Source organism: Oncorhynchus masou, chromosome 18 (assembly GCF_036934945.1).
Source record: "Oncorhynchus masou masou isolate Uvic2021 chromosome 18, UVic_Omas_1.1, whole genome shotgun sequence".
Classification (NCBI taxonomy): Eukaryota; Metazoa; Chordata; class Actinopteri; order Salmoniformes; family Salmonidae; genus Oncorhynchus; species Oncorhynchus masou.
In genome coordinates, this window is record NC_088229.1 from 41496328 (window position 1) to 41519416 (window position 23089).

The 23089-nt window shown below is 43.3% G+C and overlaps 1 protein-coding gene across 1 annotated transcript in view; it reads left to right on the forward strand.

The window, feature by feature from the left end:
* LOC135504630 (bromodomain adjacent to zinc finger domain protein 2A-like) overlaps window positions 1–23089 on the forward strand; it is a 42381-nt gene that overhangs the window by 2278 nt on the left and 17014 nt on the right. Inside the window, 8 exon segments of the mRNA XM_064923366.1 lie at window positions 302–1195; window positions 14871–16006; window positions 16009–17104; window positions 17714–17965; window positions 18095–18487; window positions 20649–20709; window positions 20912–21020; window positions 21306–21407. Coding sequence (XP_064779438.1) covers window positions 302–1195; window positions 14871–16006; window positions 16009–17104; window positions 17714–17965; window positions 18095–18487; window positions 20649–20709; window positions 20912–21020; window positions 21306–21407 — 4043 coding nt within the window.

Here is a 23089-nt window from a genome sequence, read left to right on the forward strand (position 1 = left end):
ACCACATTTGCTGTGGTTACTTTCTGCCTCACTATTTCTATGTCAATAACTGATTTATATTTCATCTCTCTCTGCCCTAGTCTCGTGACCCTTATAATGAGCAAAATATTGTATGTAACTCTAGACCAGGTGTTCAGTGCAAAAGCAATCAATATATTGATCATACCACAACAAATTGATGTAACCTCACCTTAAATTCACTGGACATTTTATGATTACAGGATGCATGACCTGTGGATGCTGTATGATTTGAACACACTGAACAATTAATAATCTGATTCACCCCTAACCACCTTTGCAGATATGAATGGCGAAATGAATGTGAATGGTGTCACTACTGTAATTGGGCCTAGTGTGCCTGGCTCCCAACTTCCAACAGCCTCATACCCCCACATGAGCAACCACCACCAGAGTAGCATGGGCTACGACTACATGTGGGGAGGACAGCCACAGTACAGCCCAGCCATGAGCTCGTCTCCTGGGCATGGCATGCACCAGAAGCAGCCTCCACCTGGGGGGATGCAGCAACAGAGCCAGCACCACTTCCAGGGTCATGGACAGTTCCAACTGAACGGGGGCATGCCTGGGTCCCGTCAGCCACCCGTGGCTGCCCCACCAAACGTGACTCTTACAGGGGGCCAGTACTGGAACAGGGGTAACCCGGGGCAACAGCAGAGCAGCACAGCCATGGCAATGGGGTATAACTCACAAGGTGTGTACGGGTCCTACCCGAGCCAGGTGCACCCTGGGATTGCGCCCTCACAGCATCACCAGCAGCAGCCTCCACAGTCATCCCCTCACCAACAGACACAGCAGCACCTTCACCCGCACCACCACCCACACCACCAGCAGCAACACCAGCAGCAACCTCAGCACTACAGCATGGTACCCAATGGGATTCCCTACTACCAGCCCCAGCACCCACCTCTTCCCGCTCCACAACCCCAGCCCCCATCCCAATCTCAGTCCCAGGCTCAGATGATGCCCCCTACCTCCCAAAATTTCACAACTCCACGGGGCAGCCCACAGCACCACCACATTGGCCGGGGAGGCACTGGCAGCCCTCTCCCCCTGGGGGTGTCCTCTGTCCCAATGATGTCACCTTCGACAATGGCGGATAGTGGATCGCCCCAGAGCCAGACCAGGGAGAGGAGTCCCCACGGAGGTACTGTGGGGATGCCTGCTGTCATGCAAGGTAAGATTTAAATATTTACACAGGTGGCAAGTTTTCAGAGTAACCTCGTCCCTTTTTTATGGCACTACGGAAGTAAGTATCAGTTTCATTTTCATATCGTCACTAGAGCCAGTGTCTGTGGAAACGGCACCATATATCACTGGAGTTCGAAATACCTATTTCAAAGCGATTTTTCTTTCCAAACGATGACTCAATTACATTCAATTAGGCCTAATCAGTGTCTCAGCTGTCAGTAATTTAATTTGCTAAGCAGATTTAATTAAAACACTGTTTCCATGACAGAACTGAAAACCTTTGCAGATATGAAAACATATACCAGTGTTTTCTCAAAGCGTCTACTTTTTCCACTTCATAAGTTAACTAAGCACATTTTCATTTAGAGGAGAGTGGGGTAAGTCGAACCGCTCCTTGTTTCTAGGAAACCATACACAAAAATTAATAATACATCTAAATATCTCGGAAGCAATCATTTCATGGTCTGTGAAGGAAAAAAAACACACGGAAAACACATGTTCTATTTATTTGACCATTTTTAAAACACAATTAGACAATACATTGGCCTCCTGAGTGACACAGTGGTCTAAGGCACTGCATTGCAGTGCTAGAGGCGTCATTACATACCCTGGTTCGTTCCCAGGCTGTGTCACAAACGGCCGTGATCGGGAGTCCCATAGGGGGGCAGCGGGTCGTCCGGGTTAGGGGAGGGTTTGGCCGGGGGTAGGCTGTCATTGTAAATAAGAATATGTTCTTAACTGACTTGCCTAGTTAAATAAAGGTTCAATTTAAATAATAAGGTAAAATTATTGGGGATTACACAAAGTTAAACTTATTTCCATTTTGATCCTCTTAAATAAATGCTAAAAAAATTAACAAACAGGCTGCACAGTAGACCTAGCCTACACAGCTTTTATTTTTATTTACTTTTTATTTATTTCACCTTTATTTAACCAGGTAGGCTAGTTGAGAACAAGTTCTCGTTTACAACTGCGACCTGGCCAAGATAAAGCAAAGATGTGCGACACAAACAACAACAGAGTTACACATTGAATATACAAACATCCAGTCAATGACACAATAGAAAGTCTATATGCGGCGTGTGCAAATTAGGGAAGATAAGGGAGGTAAAGGCAATATATTTTCCATGGTGACAATATAATTACAATTTAGCAACTAACACTGGAGTGATATATGTGCAGTAGATGAATGTGCAAGTAGAGATACTGGGGTGCAAAGGAGCAAAGAAATAAGTTGGGATGAGGTAGTTGGATGGGCTATTTACAGATGAGCTATGTACAGGTGCAGTGATCTGTGAGCTGCTCTGACAGCTGGTGCTTAAAGTTAGTGAGGGAGATATGAGTCTCCAGCTTCAGTGATTTTTGCAAAACATTCCAGTCATTGGCAGCAGAGAACTGGAAGGAAAGGCGACCAAAGGAGGAATTGGCTTTGGGCGGTGACCAGTGAAATATACCTGCTGGAGCGCGTGCTACGGGTGGATACTCCTATGGTGACCAGTGAGCTGAGATAAGGTGGGGCTTTATCGAGCAAAGACTTAGATGACCTGGAGCCAGTGGGTTTGGCGACAAGTATGAAGCAAGGGCCAGCCAACGAACATAGAGGTTGCAGTGGTGGGTAGTATATGGGGCTTTGGTGACAAAACGGATGGCACTGTGATAGACTGCCTCCAATTTGCTGAGTAGAGTATTGGAGGCTATTTTGTAAATGACATCATGGCCGATTAATTGGGGTCGATTTCAAGTTTTCATAACAATCAGTAATTGGCATTTTTGGATGCCTACACAGCCTTCTTCGCCAAACGGGTGCTGATTTAACAAAAGTGCATTCGCAAAAAAAGCACAGTCGTAGCACCAATGTACCTATCCATAAACATCAATGCATTTCTTAAAATCAATACACAAGTATATATTTTTTAACCTGCAAGAAATTCATGTTAGCAGGCAATATTAACTAAGGAAATTGTCACTTCTCTTGCGTGCAGAGTCCGGGTATATGCAGCAGTTTGAGCCGCCTGGCTCGTTGCGAACTATGTAAAGGCCATTTCTTCCTAACAAAGACCTTCATTAATTTGCCAGAATTTTACATAATTATGACATAACATGGAAGATTGTGCAATGTAACAGCAAAATTTAGACTGAGGGTTGCCACCCGTTGGATAAAATACGGAACGGTCCCGTATTTCACTGAAAGAATAAATGTTTTGTTTTCGAAATGATAGTTTCCGGATCTGACCATATTAATGACCAGTGGCTTGTATTTCTGTTTGTTTATTATATTATTAAGTCTATGATTTGATATTTGATAGAGCATTCTGACTGAGTGGTGGTAGGCAGCAGCAGGCTCGTAAGCATTCATTCAAACAGCACTTTCCTGCGTTTGCCAGCAGCTAATCGCAATGCTTGAAGCAAAGTGCTGTTTATGACTTCAAGCCTATCAACTCCCGAGACTAGGCTGGCAATACTATAGTGCCTATAAGAACATTCAATAGTCAAAGGTATATGAAATACAAATGGTATAGAGAGAAATAGTTCTATAATAACTACAACCTAAAACTGGCAATATTGAGGACTCTGTGTTAAAAGGAACCACCATCTTTCATATGTTCTCATGTTCCGAGCAAGGAACTTAAACGTTAGCTTTTTAATATGGCACATATTGCACTTCTGCTCTTTTACACTGTGTTTTTGCATTATTTAAATCAAATTGAACATGTTTCATTATTTATTTGAGACTAAATTGATTTTATTGATGTATTATATTAAGTTAAAATTAAAGTGTTCATTCAGTATTGTTGTATTTGTCATTATTACAAATATATATATAAAAATCGTCCGACTAATCAGTATCGGCTTTTTTTGGTCCTCCAAAAATCTGTATCGGCGTTGAAAAATCATAATTGGTCGACCTCTAGTATGTTTGGCAGCATGAGTGAAGGATGCTTTGTTGCAAAATAGGAAGCCGATTCTAGATTTAATTTTGCATTGGAGATGCTTACTGTGAGTCTGGAAGTTTTCCAGATATTCTAAGTCGGAACCGTCCAGAGTAATGATGCTGAACGGGCGGGTAGGTGCTTGTAGCGATCTGTTGAAGAGCATGCATTTAGTTTTGCTTGAATTTAAGAGCAGTTAAAGGCCATGGAAGGAGAATTGTATGGCGTTGAAGCTTGTCTGGAGTTTAGTTAAGTGTCCAAAGAAGGGCCAGAAGTATACAGAATGGTATCATCTGCGTGGAGGTAGATCAGAGAATCGCCAGCAGCAAGAGTGACATCATTGATGTATACAGACAAAAGAGTCGGTCCCAGAATTGAACCCTGTGGCACCCCCATAGAGACTGCCAGAGGTCCGGACAACAGGCCCTCCGATTTGACACACTGAACTCTATCTGAGAAGTAGTTGGTGAACCAGGCGAGGCAGTCTTTTGAGAAACCAAGGCTGTTTTGTCTGCCGATAAGAATGTGGTGATTGACAGAGTCAAAAGCCTTGGACCTAGCCTACTGGGCATAGTTGGTTTACATATACAGTCCATTCGTGAAGTATTCAGATCCCTTGACTTTTTCAATTTAAAAAAAATGTATTTATTAGTAATAATGACAATTACAACAATACTGAATGAACACTTTAATTTTAACTTAATATAATACATCAATAAAATCAATTTAGCCTCAAATAAATAATGAAACATGTTCAATTTGATTTAAATAATGCAAAAACACAGTGTAAAATTGCAATATGTGCCATGTAAAAAAGCTAACGTTTAAGTTCTTTGCTCAACATGATAACACATGAAAGCTGGTGGTTCCTTTTAACACGAGTCTTCAATATTCCCAGGTAAGAAGTTTTAGGCTGTAGTTATTATAGGAATTATAGGACTATTTCTCTCTATACCATTTGTATTACATTACCGTTTGACTATTGGATGTTCTTATCGGCACTTTAGTATTGCCAGTGTAACAGTATAGCTTCCGTCCCTCTCCTCGCTCCTTCCTGGGCTTGAACCAGGAACACATCGACAACAATCACCCTCGACGCATTGTTACCCATGCAGAGCAAGGGGAACAACCACACCAAGTCTCAGAGCGAGTGATATTTGAAACCCTATTAGCGCGCGTCCCGCTAACTAGCTAGCCATTTCACATCGGTTATACCAGCCTAATCTCGGGAGTTGATAGGCTTAAAGTCATAAACAGCGCAATGCTTGAAGAATTGTGAAGAGCTGCTGGCAAATGCAGGAAAGTGCTGTTTGAATGAATGCTTACGAGCCTGCTGGTGCTTACCATCGCTCAGTCAGACTGCTCTATCAAATATCAAATCATAGACTTAATTATAATATAACACACAGAAATAAGAGCCTTATGTCATTAAAATAAATCCAGGTTAGCATGCAATATTAAACTAGGGAAATTGTGTCACTTCTCTTGTGTTCATTGCACGCAGAGTCAGGGTATATGCAACAGTTTGGAACTAATTGCACCCGAATTGTACATCGTTGCGAACTAATTTGCCCGAATTGTACATAATTATGACATAACATTGAAGGTTGTACAATGTAAAAGGAATATTTAGACTTATGGATGCCACGCGTTAGATAAAATACGTAATGGTTCCGTATTTCACTGAAAGAATAAACGTTTTGTTTTCGAGATGATAGTTTCCGGATTCGACCATATTAACTAAATATGCAGGTTAAAAAAAAATATACTTCTGTGTATTGATTTTAAGAAAGGCATTGATGTTTATGGTTAGGTACATTCGTGCATCGATTGTGCTTTTTTCGCAAATTACCTTTTGTTAAATCATCCCCTGTTTGGTGAAGTTGGTTGTCTTGTTAGGATAGAAATAGTCTTCACACAGTTCGCAACAAGCCAGGTGGCCCAAACTGCTGCATATACCCTGACTCTGTTGCACAGAACGCAAGGGAAGTGACAATTTCCCTAGTTAAAAGAAATTCATGTTAGCAGGCAATATTAACTAAACATGCAGGTTTAAAAACATATACTTGTGTATTGATTTTAAGAAAGGAGTTGATGTTTAGGGTTAGGTACACATTGGTGCAACGACAGTGCTTTTTTCGCGAATTCGCTTGTTAAATCACCCGTTTGGCAAAGTCGGATATGATTCAATGATAAATTAAAGGCACTGCATCGATTATATGCAACGCTGGACATGCTAGGTAAACTAGTAATATCATCAACCATGTGTAGTTAACTAGTGATTATGTTAAGATTGATTGATTGTTTTTTATAAGATATGTTTAATGCTCGATAGCACCTTACCTTGGCTCCTTGCTGCACTCGCATAACAGGTAGTCAGCCTGCCATGCAGTCTCCTCGTGGAGTGCAATGTAATCGGCCATGATCGGTGTCCAAAAATGCCGATTACCGATTGTTATGAAAACTTGAAATCGGCCCTAATTAATCGGCCATTCCGATTAATCTGTCGACCTCTATTCTTAACATATGACCCCCATAGTGATTTGTTCTTGCAATTTTTGTGACATTTTAGATTTAAATATGGACTTTTTTTCACAGCAGTTTGGATTTTAGTGAAATACTTTTTCAAAGTAACTTTAGTTACTTATTCTGAAATGGATAAAATACCCCCATCAATCTACACACAATACCCCTTAATGACAAAGCGAAAACAAGTCATTGTTGTTTACAGAAATACCTTATTTACATTAGTATTTAGATCGTTTGCTCAAAATTGAACTCGGGTGCATTCTGTTTCCATTGATCATCCTTGATATGTTTCTACAACTTGATTGGAGTCCACCTGTGGTAAATTCAATTGATTGGGCATGATTTGGAAAGGCACACAAAATCAAATCAAATTTTATTGGTCACATATACATGGTTAGTAGATGTTGTTGCGAGTGTAGCGAAATGCTTGTGCTTCTAGTTCCGACAGTGCAGCAATATCTAACAAGTAATCTAACAATTACACAACAGCTACCTAATACACACATCTAGGTAAAGGACTGGAATAAGAAAATATAAATGTATGGATGAGCAATGACAGGGCGGCATAGGCAAGACTCAATAGATGGTATAAAATACAGTATAAACATTATTAAAGTGACTAGTGATCCATTAAAGTGGCCAAGGAACTCAAGTTTGTGGGCAGCAGCCTTTCTGTGTTAGTGATGGATGTTTAACAGCCTGATGGCCTTGAGATAGAAGCTTTTTTTTATTTCTCTCGGTCACAGCTTTGATGCACCTGTACTGACCTCTCCTTCTGGATGGTATAGTGGGGTGAACAGGCAGTGGCTCTGGTGGTTGTTGTCCTTGATGATCTTTTTGGCCTTCCTGTGACATCGGTGGCTTAGGTGTACTGGAATGCAGGTAGTTTGACCCCGGTGATGCGTTGTGCAGACCGTACCACCCTCAAAATCAAACCACATTTATTTGTCACATACACATGGTTAGCAGATGTTAATGCGAGTGTAGCGAAATGCTTGTGCTTCTAGTTCTGACAATGCAGTAATAAACAACGAGTAATCTAACCTAACAATTCCACAACTGCAATCTTATACACACAAGTGTAAAGGGATAAATAATATGTACATAAATATATCTGAATGAGTGATGATACAGAACGGCATAGGCAAGATGCAGTAGATGGTATCTAGTACAGTATATACATATGAGATGAGTAATGTAGGGTATGTAAACATGATATTAAGTAGCATTGTTTAAAATGACTAGTGATATATTTTCCATCAATTTCCATCAATTCCCATTATTAAAGTGGCTGGAGTTGAGTCAGTGTGTTGGCAGCAGCCACTCAATGTTAGTGGTGGCTGTTTAACAGTCTGATGGCCTTGAGATAGAAGCTGTTTTTCAGTCTCTCGGCCCCTGCTTTGAAGCACCTGTACTGCCCTCACCTTCTGGATGATAGCGGGGTGAACAGGCAGTGGCTCGGGTGATTGTTGTCCTTGATGATCTTTATGGCCTTCCTGTGACCGGGTGGTGTAGGTGTCCTGGAGGGCAGGTAGTTTGCCCCCGGTGATGAGTTGTGCAGACCTCACTACCCTCTGGAGAGCCTTAGGGTTGTAGGAGTTGAGTGCTTTTGGTGACAAGCCGAATTTCTTCAGCCTCCTGAGGTTGAAGAGACGCTGCGTCGCCTTCTTCACGACGCTGTCTGTGTGGGTGGACCAATTCAGTTTGTCCATGATGTGTACGCAGAGGAAGTTAACTTTACTACCCTCTCCACTACTGTCCCATCGATGTGGATAGGGGGGTGCTCCCTCTGCTGTTTCCTGAAGTCCACAATCATCTCCTTTGTTTTGTTGATGTTGAGTGAGAGGTTGTTTTTGTGACACCACACTCCAAGGGCCCTCACCTCCTCCCTATATGGCTGTCTGGTCATTGTAATCAAGCCCACTACTGTTGTGACGTCTGCAAACTTGATAATTGAGTTGGAGGTGTGCATGGCCACGCAATCATGGGTTGACAGGGAGTACAGGAGGGGGCTGAGCACGCACCCTTGTGGGGCTCCAGTGTTGAGGATCAGCGAAGTGGAGATGTGAAGTTCCCTAAGGGCTGTCGTGGTATCGGCTTGAGGGGGGATATACACGGCTATGACAACAACCAACAAGAATTCTCTTGGGAGATAATGCGGTCGGCATTTCATTGTGAGGAATTCTAGGTCAGGTGAACCAAGGGACTTGAGTTCCTGTATGCTATTAGAATTGCACCATGAGTCGTTAATCATGAAACATATACCCCCACCCTTCTTCTTCCTAGAGACATGTTTATTTCTGTTGGCGTGACACGGTGACTGTATCAACTCCAAAAGCATATCCCGAGAGGGCCATGTTTCTGTGAATCAGAGTATGTTACAATCGCTGATGTTGCTCTGGAAAGCAACCCCTGTCCTAATTTTGTCTACCTTGTAATCTAGAGACTGGACATTAGCGAGTAATATACTCGGAAGCGGTGGGTGGTGTGCGGGCTGCCGAAGTCTGACCAGAAGACCGCTCAGTCTTCCTCTTCTGCGGCGACATTGTTTTGGGTCAGCCTCTGGAATAAGTTCAAATGCCCTGGGTGGTTCAGAAAAAAGATCCGCTTCGGGAAAGTCGTATTCCTGGTCGTAGTGCTGGTAAATTGACGTCGCTCTGATATCCAATAGTTCTTCCTGACTGTATGTATTAACACTTTGGAAACAGTTTCTTTTTTCCTTAGAGATAAACTACTCCTTAATGCAACCGTTGTGTCAGATTTCAAAAAAGCTTAACGCCGAAAGCACACCATGCGATAATCTGAGAACAGCGCTCAACCACCAAAATAAGCCATACAGATACCCGCCATGTTGTGGAGTCAACAAAAGTCAGAAATAGTGTTATAAATATTCACTTACCTTTGATGATCTTCATCAGAATGCACTCCCAGGAATCCCAGTTCCACAATAAATGTTAGGTTTGTTCAATAAAGTCCATAATTTATGTCCAAATACCTCCATTTGTTTCAGCGTTTAGTTCACTAATCCAAATGCACAAACCAGACGAAAAGTCAAAAGTTCCATTACAGTTCGTAGAAACATGTCAAACGATGTATATTATCAATCTTTCGGGTCTTTTTATCATAATTCTTAAATAATATTCCAACCGTACAATTCCTTTGTCATTGGTAAGGGAACGGAGCTCGTGCTCATGGCCGCGTGCGAGACTAAACTAAAGGCTTTCAACCTGACCAATTGTTGAAACCGCTCTTATTCTCCCCCCTTTCACAATAGAAGCCTGAAACAACTTTCTAAAGACTGTTGACATCTAGTGGAAGCGGTAGGAAGTGCAATGAATATTGGATAGGCAATCACTTGAAAAACTACAAACCTCAGATTTCCCACTTCCTGGTTGGATTTTTCTCTCGCCTGCCATATGAGTTCTGTTATACTCAGGACATTATTTAAACAGTGTTTTCTATCCAAATCTACTAATTCTATGCATATTCTAGCTTCTGCTCCCGAATAGCAGGCAGTTTACTTTGGGCATTCTTTTAAATGGACGTAGTTTGGATCCACCAAGATTCTTCCTAGAGCTGGCTGCCCGGCCAAACTGAGCAATCGGGGGATAACGGCCTTGGTCAGGGAGGTGACCAAGAACCTGATGCTCACTCTGACAGAGCTCCTGTCCATTGAGTTCCTCTGTGGAGAAGGAAACCTTGGAGAAGGACAACCATCTCTGCATCACTCCAATCAGGCCTTTATGGTAGCGGCCAAATGGAAGCCACTTCTCCGTAAAAAGCACACGCAAGCCCACTTGCAATTTGCAAAAAGGCATCTAAAGGACTCCGACCATTAGAAACCAGATTCTCTGGTCGAATGAAACCAAGATATTTAACTCTTTGGCCTGAATGCCATGTGTCACGTCTGGAGGAAACCTGACACCATCCCTACGGTGAAGCATGGTGGTAGCCTAGTGGTTAGATCGTTGGGCCAGTAACCGTATGGTTGCTAGATCGAATCCCCGAGCTGACAAGGTAAAAATCTGTCGTTCTGTTCCTGAACAAGGCAGGTTAACCCACTGTTCCTAGGCCGTCATTGTAAATAAGAATTTGTTCTTAACTGACTTGCATAGTTAAATAAAGGTTAAATAAAATAAAAAGTATAGCCTCGTTATTCTTATTGTGTTAGTTTTTATTATTACTTTAATTTAGCCTACTTGGTACATATTTTCTTCTTCTTGAACTGCATTTTTGGTTTAGGGCTTGGAGTAAGCATTTCACGATAAAGTCTACATTTGTTGTATTCGGCGCGTGTGGCAAATAAAGTTTGATTTGATTTGACGTGAAGGTTCACCTTCCAATAGGACAATGACCCGAAGCATACAGCGAAGACAACGCAGGAGTGGCTTCGGGACAAGTCTCTGAATGTCCTTAAGTGGCCTAGCCAGAGCCCTAGCTCTGGAGAGAGCTGAAAATAGCTGTTTTTTACGACGCTCCCAATCCAACTTGACAGAACTTGAGAGGATCTGCAGAGAAGAATGGAAGAAACTCCCCAAATACAGGTGTGCCATGCATGTAGCGTCATACCAATGAAGACTCGAGGCTGCAATTGCTGCCCAAGGTTTTTCAACAAAGTACTGAGTAAAGGGTCTGCAAGGAAAATGACATAACAATACCAAGGTTATATACAGGGGGTACTGATACCGAGGCAATGTGCAGTGGTGCAGGTTAGTCGGTAATTTGTTAAGTGACTATATATAGATAATAAACAGCGAGTAGCAGCAGTGTAAAAACAAGCGGGGAGGGTTCAATTTAAATAGTCCTTGTTGCCATTTTGATTAATTGTTCAGCAGTCTTATGGCTTGGGGGTAGAAGCTGTTAAGGAGCCTTTTGGTCCTAGACTTGGCGCTGCGGTACCGCAGTAGAACGAATAGTATATACTGTATACTGTAGTAGAATGCTGTATACTGTAGTAGAACGAATAGTCTGGCTTGAGTGAATGGAGTCTTCGGAAAAAATGTGGGCCTTCCTGTGACACCGCCTAGTTTATAGGTCCTGGATGTCAGGAAGCTTGGTCCCATGTACTGGGCCGTACGCATTACTCTCTGTAGAGCCTTACGGTCAGATGCCGAGCAGGTGCCATACCAGGAGGTGACACAAACAGTCAGGATGCTCTCTATGGTGCAGCTGTCAAACCTTTTGAGGATCTGGGGACCCATGCCAAATCTTTTCAGTTTCCTGAGGGGAAAAGGTGTTGTCGTGCCTTCTTCACAACTGTCTTGGTGTTTTTGCACCATGATAGTTCATTGGTGATTTGGACACCAAGGAACTTTAAGCTCTCAACCTGCTCCACTTCAGCCCCGTAGATGTTAATCAATCAATCAATCAAATGTATTTATGAAGCTCTTTTCACATCAGCGCATGTCACAAAGCGCTATACAGAAACCCAGCCTAAAACTCCAAACAGAAAGCAATGTAGATGTAGAAGCATGGTGGCTAGGAAAAACTCCCTAGAAAGGCAGGAACCTAGGAAGAAACCTAGATGGGAAGCACGGGGCCTGTTCAGCCCACCTTTTCCTGTAGTCCACGATCAGCTCTTTTGTCTTGCTCACATTGAGGGAGAGGTTGTTGTCTTAGCTAGGGTTGCAGATTGTCGGAAACTTTATGGTACTTTTCCTGAAATTTTCGATGGGAACTTGGCAGAGGTCTTCACGCTTTTTGATATATTTCAGAACTCCAGCATCCTCTGCTTGTAACAATGTTTGCTCCTATAGGATTCAGGCTGCTTACCACTCTCTCCCAAAATACATCATCCAGGAGGATCCGCTTGATGAAGCTGCCCAGAAACACCCATTGGGGTGGTATTGTCGTCGTGTTTGACAGTCTCCTGGAGGGGAAGGGGTCTCTCCAAGAAATGGCCATATCACAGTCTGCCGATATGGACAGCCCCATCAAGCGGATCCTCCGGGATGATGTATTTTGGGAGAGAGTGGTAAGCAGCTTGAATCTCCTGAAACCTATAGCAGCAAACATTGCACGGATTGAGGGAGATAATGCCATCCTGTCTGATGTTCAGACTCTGCTTGCAGATGTAAGAGAAGAAATCTGTACTGTTATGCCCACTTCACTGTTACAAGCACAGGATGCTGGAGTTCTGAAATACATCAAAAAGCTTGAAGACTTCTGCCTGAAGCCCATACACGACGCAGCTTACATGTTGGACCCCAAGTATGCTGGCAAGAGCATCCTGTCTGGTGCAGAGATCAACAAGTCCTATGGTGTCATCAATACCGTGTCTTGCCACCTTGGCCTGGATGAGGGCAAGGTTCTTGGTAGTCTGGCGAAGTACACTTCCAGGCAAGGGCTTTGGGATGGAGATGCAATATGGCAGTTGCGCCAACATATCTCATCAACCACCCGGTGGAAGGGACTTTGTGGATCTGAGGCTCTTTCCCCTGTTGCCTCTATCATCCTCCAAATCCCACCAACATCAGCCGCCTCAGAGCGCAAATGGCCCTTGTTTGGGAACACACACACACACCAAAACACGCAACAGGCTGACCAATACAGGGGTTGAAGAATTGGTGGCCATCTGAGCAAATTTGAGCCTGACAACAAGCCATCCTCAACAAGGTTGGAAAGTGACAGTAAAGATGAGGCCTAGAGTCTGATGTTCAAGAGGTGGACATGTTTAACCTTTATTTAACTAGGCAAGTCAGTTATGAATACATTCTTATTTACAATGACAGCCTAGGAACAGTGGGTTAACTGCCTTGTTCAGGGGCAGAACAACATATTTTTACCTTGTCAGCTCAGGGATTCGATCTAGCAACCTTTCAGTTCCTGGCCCAACACTCTAACCACTAGGCTACCTGCCGCCGACATAGAGGAGGTCTAGGGAGAAGACATGGAAGCCTGAGAGGAACACAACCAAAGCTTTAGTTTCCAGACTATCATTTTACAGATGTATGTTAAATGTTTTTGGGAGATGTGATGGATCATTGGAGATCATTCAATATCCCCTTGTGTTGTTCAGTGAAATCATCCCATGTGAAGAGTCAATTCATTTAATTAAAGTTCAATTCGTAACCAAACAGTTTTTTTTCTGTACGGAAGGATTTAATCATTTGCAATTATGTCTACTTATGATAAGGTAAAGGTATTACGTTTCTGTCTCTGTATAATATGGTAAATATATCCAATGCAAAAAAAAACATCTACAGTTGAAGTCAGAAGTTTACATAAACTTAGGTTGGAGTCATTAAAACTCGTTTTACAACCGCCACAAATTTCTTGTTAAGCTATAGTTTTGGCAAGTTGGTTAGGACATCTACTTTGTGTATACCGTAAGTAATTTTTCCAACGATTGTTTATAAACCGATTATTTCACTTAAAATTCACTGTATCACAATTCCAGTGGGTCATAAGTTTACATACACTAAGTTGACTGTGCCTTTAAACAGCTTGGAAAATTCTAGGAAATCATGTCATTGGCTGTAGAATCTTCTGATAGGCTAATTGACATCATTTGAGTCAATTTGAGGTGTACTTGTGGATGTATTTCAAGGCCCACCTTTGCTTGACACCATGGCCGCTCAGCATGGAAGAAGCCACTGCTCCAAAACCACCATAAAAAAAGCCAGACTACGGTTTGCAACTGCGCATGGGGACGAAGATCGTACTTTTTGGAGACATGTCCTCTGGTCCGATGAAACAAAAATAGAACTCTTTGGCCATAATGATCATCGTTATGTTTGAGTATTTCGCTATGGTGTATGTAAACATCCGACTTCCACCCATTATGCCATTGTTAACTTGAGTGGGTGACACCCGTTCTATTCATTTTATTTCTATGGCAGCACATGCAGTAAGGAGCGGAGGAGTGTGTCAAATGTACTGTCATCCAAAATTGTATATCTCACCTACACATCCTTATTCTCCACCGCCACCCGTAGGGTGTGGCATACCTCAAATCTAATGTGCACCACAATGCATAATAAAAAAACTCCTCGCCCCTTGCAATGATACAGCCACTATTTATATTGCCGCCTTTGCTGTCTTACTGAGGTGGCACGCTGGCATGCAGCAGATTGTCCCCAAGGTGTTTTTTAAATGCGCCATCTGCTCTCCAGATTCCCTCTTAGAGTTACCTTGTGGCTGCTGTGTTGTGTTTCTGTCGTTTCTAACGGTCTCACTGTTGTTTGTGTTCCTGTTCCTTAGGGCGGATGAGTGAAGTGTTTACAGATGTGGATAAAGGCTATAATGGGATGGAGAGGGCGTCTATCACCCAGCTGCTGCCTAAAAGCGACAGCTACCATCCCAAGCCCCCTGGACCCCCGATGGGGCCTACCATTGACTACTGCCAGCGCTCTGAGCAGCCGATGGCCCAGCACCATGAAATGGCAACCTCAGCGAGGGAGTCTGCGCCTCCACACTCGATGTCGTCCCATCCTCCGGCTGTGTCTGCACCTTCCACCCATTCTAGGCTCTCTGCACCTCCTGCAATGTCTACTCCTCCAATGGGTACATTAGGACCTCCTGTCGTTTCATCCTTCTCTGTTAGTCCTGCGCCTCCCCGAAACTCAGCGGCTCCCATGTCCTCTTCTCCTTCTCTCCCTGTGCTTGGACCTCCTCCTGGACTGTCTTCGCCTCCTCTGATGAGCACAAGACCTTCTCCAGTGTCTTTGTCCACACCTCCATCAGTGGCATCTCCACCCTCGTCAGTGTCTGTAACTCTTCCCAAGCCACCTGCACCACCTCTTCTCCTGGACAAATCCTCTATACCTCCAGCTGTGTCTGCTCCCCATCCAGTCAGTGCTCCTCCCCCAGTGTCTGTGGCACATCAGACTGCTCCCATGACATCTGCCCCTTCTGCGATGGTCTCTACTCCTACTATGGTGGGTGCTCCCTCGCGCTCCATGTCTGCGCCCATCTCTGCACTTCAGCAGATGGTTCAAGGATCCAGACCACCGCCTTTGACTTCCTCTCCCACAGCTTTATCTGGAGCTCCTCGAGAAAAGTTTTGGACTCCATCAATATCTGCAGTTGCACCTCCCCCAAGGGTTTCTGTGTCACCCCCAGCGGTGTCTACTACCTTGGTGGCAGTAAGGCAAAATTCCTCAGCAGTGCCCAGTCCTCCTTGGGCAGTCAGTGCACCTTCTATATCAGTGTCCTCACCTCCTCGATCTGTGTCTACTCCTCCCCCAGCAGTTTCTGCTCCCTCCACAGAGTCTGCGTCTGCAGTGTCCTCGTCTCCAAAGGAGGTATCTATGCCTCCTTTAACAGGTCAAGGCCCTAAAGCTCAGGCCCCGGAGTTTCTTCAACGTCTGAGCCTCCTGCCTTGGTCTTTGTGCCTCGTGCAGTGATGACTGCTCTTCATATGGTCCCCTCAACCCCTCCTGCCGTCTCTGCGCCTTCCCTATCCATTCCTGCTCCTCCACAAGTCCCTAAATGCATGTTTTCCGCTGAGCCAAAGGAGCGAGACATGGGGAATAAGAAGGCCATGGGCAACAAGAAGGAACCCTTTGTAGAACCACCTGGAAAACTAGAGGCGAGTTCTCCACAGCCGAAAGTCGACCCAGTTAGAACACCATCAAAGATGGATGCCACCAAGGCTCTTACTCGTCAATCTGAAAAACATTCACACAAACCCCTCACAGATATTCCTGTGACTCCTCCGCCTCCCAAGGACCAAGAGAACTCCTTTGGCGACAAAATGCGTGCGGAGAGAATGGACACCGCCCCCCTGAGACACTCATACTCTCCCCTGGAGAGAAGAGGTCTGGATGACACCTGTGAGACGGACGAGTCAGCGTTTGAGGAGTCTGCGGACGAGTCGTCGCAGGTGTCCACGTGCCTTGACAGCACCAGGATGGAGAAAACCAGCTTTACTGAAGAGGATGACGCCTGTAACGACTCGTCACTCAACGACACATCTCAGTTTGACACTTCTAGACTTGGCGCTAACTCTCGAATGGATGACACGTCTCGATTGGATGACAGCTTCCGTGTAGATGGTGAAACCTCTCGGTTTGATGATACCTCTCACATGGATGAAGACTACTCTCGATCGGATGTCACCTCTCAATTGGATGACAGCTCTCGCATAGATGGCGGCAAATCTCGATTTGACGATACCTCTTGTTTGGATGACAGCTCTCACATGGATCACCCCTCTCGTGAGGATGAAATATCACATGTTGCTGACACTACAATAGATAGCAGCTTCTCCTCTGTGGAGGATTCCAGGGACTTGACGCTGGATGATACCCAAACAGAGGACTCTTCCCAGGCAGAGGAGACCATTGACAGCTGCCTGAGCACCGGGGTGTCCATGCTGGATTCCTCTCTGAACAACACCTCTCAGATGGAGGACTCCTGTGTTGAATCCTCCCAGAATGACGTCTCCCGGTCAAGCTCAAATGGCCCTGCCAAACCACCCCCAGCCTACAAAGGTAAGATCCTTGCCATAGTTGATATGACAACCTGTGTTTGTATTTAATTAGCTTAAAGGGTTATTTCACCCAAATTTCAAAATTACACATTGGTTTCCTTACTCTGTAAGCTGTCTGTTTTTTGTAATTTAATTTTTTAAATTTATTTAAAATTAAATTTTTAAAAATAATTTCCCAAAGGATCTGAAATGTATTGTGAATCCCAACATAGTCACTTCTAGATGTTTTGAACATGTGTGAAAAATGCGGTCGCATCTAAATCGCTGTGAAATTATATTGTCAATAACAAAGCATATGGTTTTTACAGCTGTTTGAAGTTGGTGGACCAAAACCGAAAGTAAAAGGCTCAACTTGTGTTGGAGCCTTGTACTTTCGGTTTTGGTCCAACAGCATCAAACAGCTGTAAAAATCATATGCTTTGTTATTGACAATATAATTTCACAGTGATTTAGATGGTACATTGATTCCCTAAACCAAGTGCCTAAACCAAGTATCAACTCTTATTCATCACAGCCAGCTATGGGGGCACTTATTTTGTCAACATACAGTGACTGTCAGTTAATTTGAGGTTGTTAACCATTAACCCTTAATCTTATGACCTCTTGACAGGGTTTGAAGGGGAATTTGAGTCGGAGGGCCAGGATATACCCGACTGTGCTGGCACCACCAAGGCCAGTGCCGTTAGTATCATGGCTCCCCCTGTTATGGACAAAGGCAAGCACACAGCGGCACTCAGTGCTCTGGTGGGGAACCTGGTTGCAGCCCCACTCCTGCCCTTAGCCGCCCCAGCCGTACCCACCACCAGCCAAAAGACACCACGGAAACCCAGGAAGCCACGCACTCCAGCAGCCTCCACTCCCGGTAAACCAACTTCTTCGTCCCTTTTTTCCTTTATGATATTTCTGTGCAACTCCAGTTCATTTTGAGCAAACAAAGTTGTGTACAATAGCCAAGCAAAGATTTCTGACTTTCTGTTATCATTCTCTCCAGTTCCTCAGGACCCTGGGCAAGCACAACGGAGGTCTGCTGTTAAAACTCCAAAGGTGGATAAGATAAAGGTGGAGAGGAAGAAGAAGAAGAAGCTTGAGAAAGGAGAGGTCGTAGAGAAAAAGGAAAAGGGACCACCAAGAAAGAGAATGAAGACAGAATCAGTAGTAGTCACAGAAGAGGCTGAACGTTCTGCTGAAGGCTTACTTTCTGGTCAAAGTGGACCAGTCACTACCATCAATGAACCATGTCTGACCAGTGGCGAGACCCCGCCGGCCATCAAACCCAAGAAGGTTAGGGTCAAGAATCTGGAACCGATGCCACCCAAAATAGCGAAAATTGATGTTAACACTAAACCCAATGATGACAATGACGGAGATGACAGTTCCACTGCTGGTAATGAACACGCTAACTATTTTGATTCTGGAAATTATAGAAATGATTGTATATATTTTTGTTGTTGTTGTTGTTTCTCTAGATGTATACTGAACAAAAATATAAACGCAACATGTAAAGTGTTGGTCCCATGTTTCATGAGCTGAAATAAAATATCCCATATAAATGTTTCATATGCACAAAAAGCTTATTTCTCAAAAATGTTGTGCACAAATGTTACAACTCTGTCAGTAAGCATTTCTCATTTGCAAAGATAATCCATCCACCTGACAGGTGTGGCATATCAAGAAGCTGATTAAACAGCATGACACAGGTGCACATTACACAGGTGCACCTTGTGCTGGGGGCAATATGGCTACTCTAAAATGTGCAGTTTTCTCACAACACAATGCCACAGATGTCTCAAGTTCAGGGAGCGTGCAATTGACTTGCTGACTGCAATGTCCCAGAGCTGTTGCCAGAGAATTTAATGTTAATTTCTCTACCACAAGCCGCCTCCAAAATCGTTTTAGAGAATTTGACAGTACGTCCAACTCGCCTAATAACTGCAGGCCACGTCTAACCATACCAACCCTTGACCCCAACATCCGGCTTCTTCACCTGCGGGATCTTCTGAGACCAGCCACCCAGACAGCTGATGAAACTGTGGGTTTGCACAACCAAAGAACTTCTGCCCAAACTGTCTGAGACCGTCTCAGGTAAGCTCATCTGCATGCTTGTCGTCCTCACCAGGGTCTTGACCTGACTGCAGTTTGGCGTCATAACCGACTTCAGTGGGCAAATGCTCACCTTTGATGGCCACTGGCACGCTGGAGAAGTGTGCTCTTCACAGATGAATCACTGGTTCAACTGTACTAGACAAACGGCGTATGTGTGGGTGAGCTATTTGCTGATGTCAACGTTGTGAATAGAGTGCCCCATGGTGGTGATGGGGTTACAGTATGGGCAGGCCTAAGCTATGGACAACGAACACAATAGGATTGAATGCACAGAGATATCTTGACGAGATCCTGAGGCCCATTGTCGGGCCATTCATCCGCCGCCATCACCTCATGTTTCAGCATGATAATGTGCAGCCTCATATCGCAAGGATCTGTACACAATTCCTGGAAACTGAAAATGGCCCAGTTTTGACATGGCCTACATACTTATCAGACATGTCACCCATTGAGCATGTTTGGGATGCTCTGGACTGACGTGTATGACAGCATTTTCCAGTTCCCGCCAAGATCCAGTAACTTCGCACAGCCATTGAAGAGGAGTGGGACAACCTTCCACAGGCTACAATCAACAGCCTGATCTACTCTATGCAAAGGAGATGTTGTTGCTACATTAGGCAAATGGTGGTCACATGCCAGATACTGGTTTTCTGATCTACGCCGTTACCTTTTTTTAAAAGGTATCTGTAACCAACCGATGCATATCTGTATTCCCAGTCATGTAAAATCCATAGATTAGGGCCTAATGAATTCATTTAAATGTACCAATTTCCTAATGTGAATTGTAACTCAGTCAAATATTTTAAATTGTTGCATTTATATTTTTTGTTCAGTGTAGTTATGACCCAATGATTATAAACTCAAAACCAGGGATAGTCAACTAGATTCATCTGCAGGACAATTTTTTTTCAGATCGTCAGGTGGCTGGAACATAATTACAAATCATTTGTAGACTACAAAATTGAACACAAGAAGTCCAAACAAAAATAATTTCATACCTTGCTTAGGTTTTTCTCTCTGCATTGTTGTGAAGGACCTGTAAAGTAAGCATTTCATTCTCAGCCTACACCTGTTTACGAAGCATGTGACAAAACATTTTGATTTGATCTGTATGTGACCACATATACAGTATCTCCCTATTATGCATGGGAATACTTTTTTGGAACAGATTTCCAAAATTAAACTCACTTGGTGTGACAGGTGTTGCTTGCTCACTAGGTGTGTGTGTGTATATATATATATATATATATATATATATATGTATGTATGTATGTATGTATGTATGTATGTATATGTATTTATATTTATTTATTTATTTAATTTTTATTAATACATTTTTTGGGGGGCTCTGAAAGCTTGGGGTAACCATGCTCTAAACCGATGTTGATGAATGAGAGTAATTCTGTACAAATCTAATTCTCCTATCTTTGTTCCTTGTACAGGTGACACCCCCAGGAGGAGGATAGCAACAGAGGAGCAGGTCCATTTCCCTCTGCTCCATGGGTAATGATACATATCCTTGTGAAAAGCTCCCCTGATTAGTGTGTCTCTGTGCCAAATATTTCAAATGTATGGAAAGTGCAGGTTAGTGTTCACCTATAAATACAATACTCCTCGGTTTCATCCGACTGCAGGGATACTATGATCCTTCTACTGTGTGTTGAATGTGGCTCTTAACGTGACTTTTTATTGATCGGTGCTTTAGCTGGAGGAGGGAAGTCCGAGTCAGGAAGACAGAGGACCGGCTGAAGGGTGAGACCTGGTACTACAGCCCCTGTGGGAGAAGGATTAAGCAGTTTCCAGAAGTCATCAAGGTAACTGGCAGTTAGAGTAAAACATTTTTGTCACAGAAATTTAGCAGCTACAAATATCTCTTGATATAGTGGGATATCTTTCCCGCAGGGCATTTACCACGTCACACAGAAATTATAAGAGGACATGTTTTTAGTATACAAACAGCAGTTGCATTTGATCTTATTTCATTAAACTGTCAGTTGTTCATACGGTGCGTGGATAACATGTGACTTGGTGACCTATGACCTGGCTTTCTCTCATGTTCCCCGGCTCTGTCACTGACCCATGGTCTTGTTCTCCCTCAGTACCTGAACAGGCACAAGGACACCGTTGTGACCAGGGAACACTTCAGCTTCAGCCCCCGCATGCCCGTAGGAGATTTCTACGAGGAGATGGACTCCGCTGAGGTGTGTGTGGATCTGTTGTCTGTGCTGACAGATCTGTCATCATAAATAGCTGTAGTAATAACTCAATGCCGACTGTCATAAGCCCTATTCGGACGGGATTCGTTTTACCGGGGAGGTTGGGTAATGTAGTTGTGTGCACGAGCACAAAACAAATCTGTATTTTAACTTGTTATTGCTGCAATCCCACTAATGGGATAAGTGTCATCGACAACTGCTGAATAGCATAGCACTACATTCAATAAATATTTATATTCATGAAATCATAAGTGCAATATAGGAAAACACAGCTTAGCCTTTTGTTAATCCACCTGTTGTGTCAGATTTTGAAATTGTGCTTTACAGCGATAGCAATCCAAGCGTTTGTGTAAATGTATCGATCGCACGACAAAACATTAAGTACACTTAGCATCAGGTAGCTTGGTCACGAAAATCAGAAAAGCAATCAAATTAATCGTTTACCTTTGATCTTCGGATGTTTTCACTCACGAGACTCCCAGTTACACAACAAATGTTCCTTTTGTTCCATAAAGATTATTTGTATATCCAAAATAACTCCGTTTGTTTGGCGCGTTATGTTCAGAAATCCACAGGAAAGAGCGGTCTCGACAACGCAGACAAAAATTCCAAATAGTTTCCATAATGTCCACAGAAACATGTCAAACGTTTTTTATAATCAATCCTCAGGTTGTTTTTAAAATATATAATCAATAATATATCAACTGCAATTGTCTTTCACAGTAGGAGAGGGAAAAGCAATACCTATCCAGACTGTTGCGCGAGCAAAACTCATGTGACCACCACGATGTTATCGTTCTGGCTCATTTTTCAAAATAAAAGCCTGTAACTATGTCTGAAGACATTTGACACCTTGAGAAAGCGATAGGAAAAGGAATCTGGTTCATATCCCTTTAAATCCAGCAAAGGGAGGCTATGGAACATGGAGTTTTCAAAATAGAAGCCACTTCCTGTTTTGATTTTCCTCAGAGTTTCTCCTGCAATATCAGTTCTGTTATACTCACAGACAATATTTTGACAGTTTAGGAAACTTTAGAGTGTTTTCTATCCAATACTAATAATAATATGCATATATTAGCAACTGAGACTGAGGAGCTGGCCGTTTACAATGGGCACCTTTTCATCCAAGCTACTCAATACTGCCCCTGCAGCCATAAAAAGTTAAGTCCGAATCTGCCATGTCAGTGATTTTTACATGGCAGTAGAGTAACAACTCCAGCCAGAATAACCTACAGATTTTTTTGGTTAACTCCAAAATCCCTGCGAATTGACATCCCTGTGTTTTGAGAGAAATGTCTAAGTTTGGCGATTTGAGCAAGAAAGTGCTGCGCGTAGCCTTTACGTGAAGTGCCTACACTTTCACAGTGAATGCTTTTGTTTATCAGCTTTTTGCGATTGAATTGAACATCGCCAAATGCATCATTAAAAGATATTGTGCCTATTTAATGCAACCTGTGCGGTTAATAAATCGCAAAGCAGCATACAACTCACCTCCAACATTTGGAAATGACAGTTCACTTTCCCATCCATAGCCTAAAAGCACGTATCAAGTGCAAGTGCGCTGCTTAGCTGACATCTGAAGGCGGGGGCATTTAGGACGTCTTCTACCTCGAATCGCTGAAATATCCTAATGATTATGATCACACTTCCGCAATTCAAATATTATG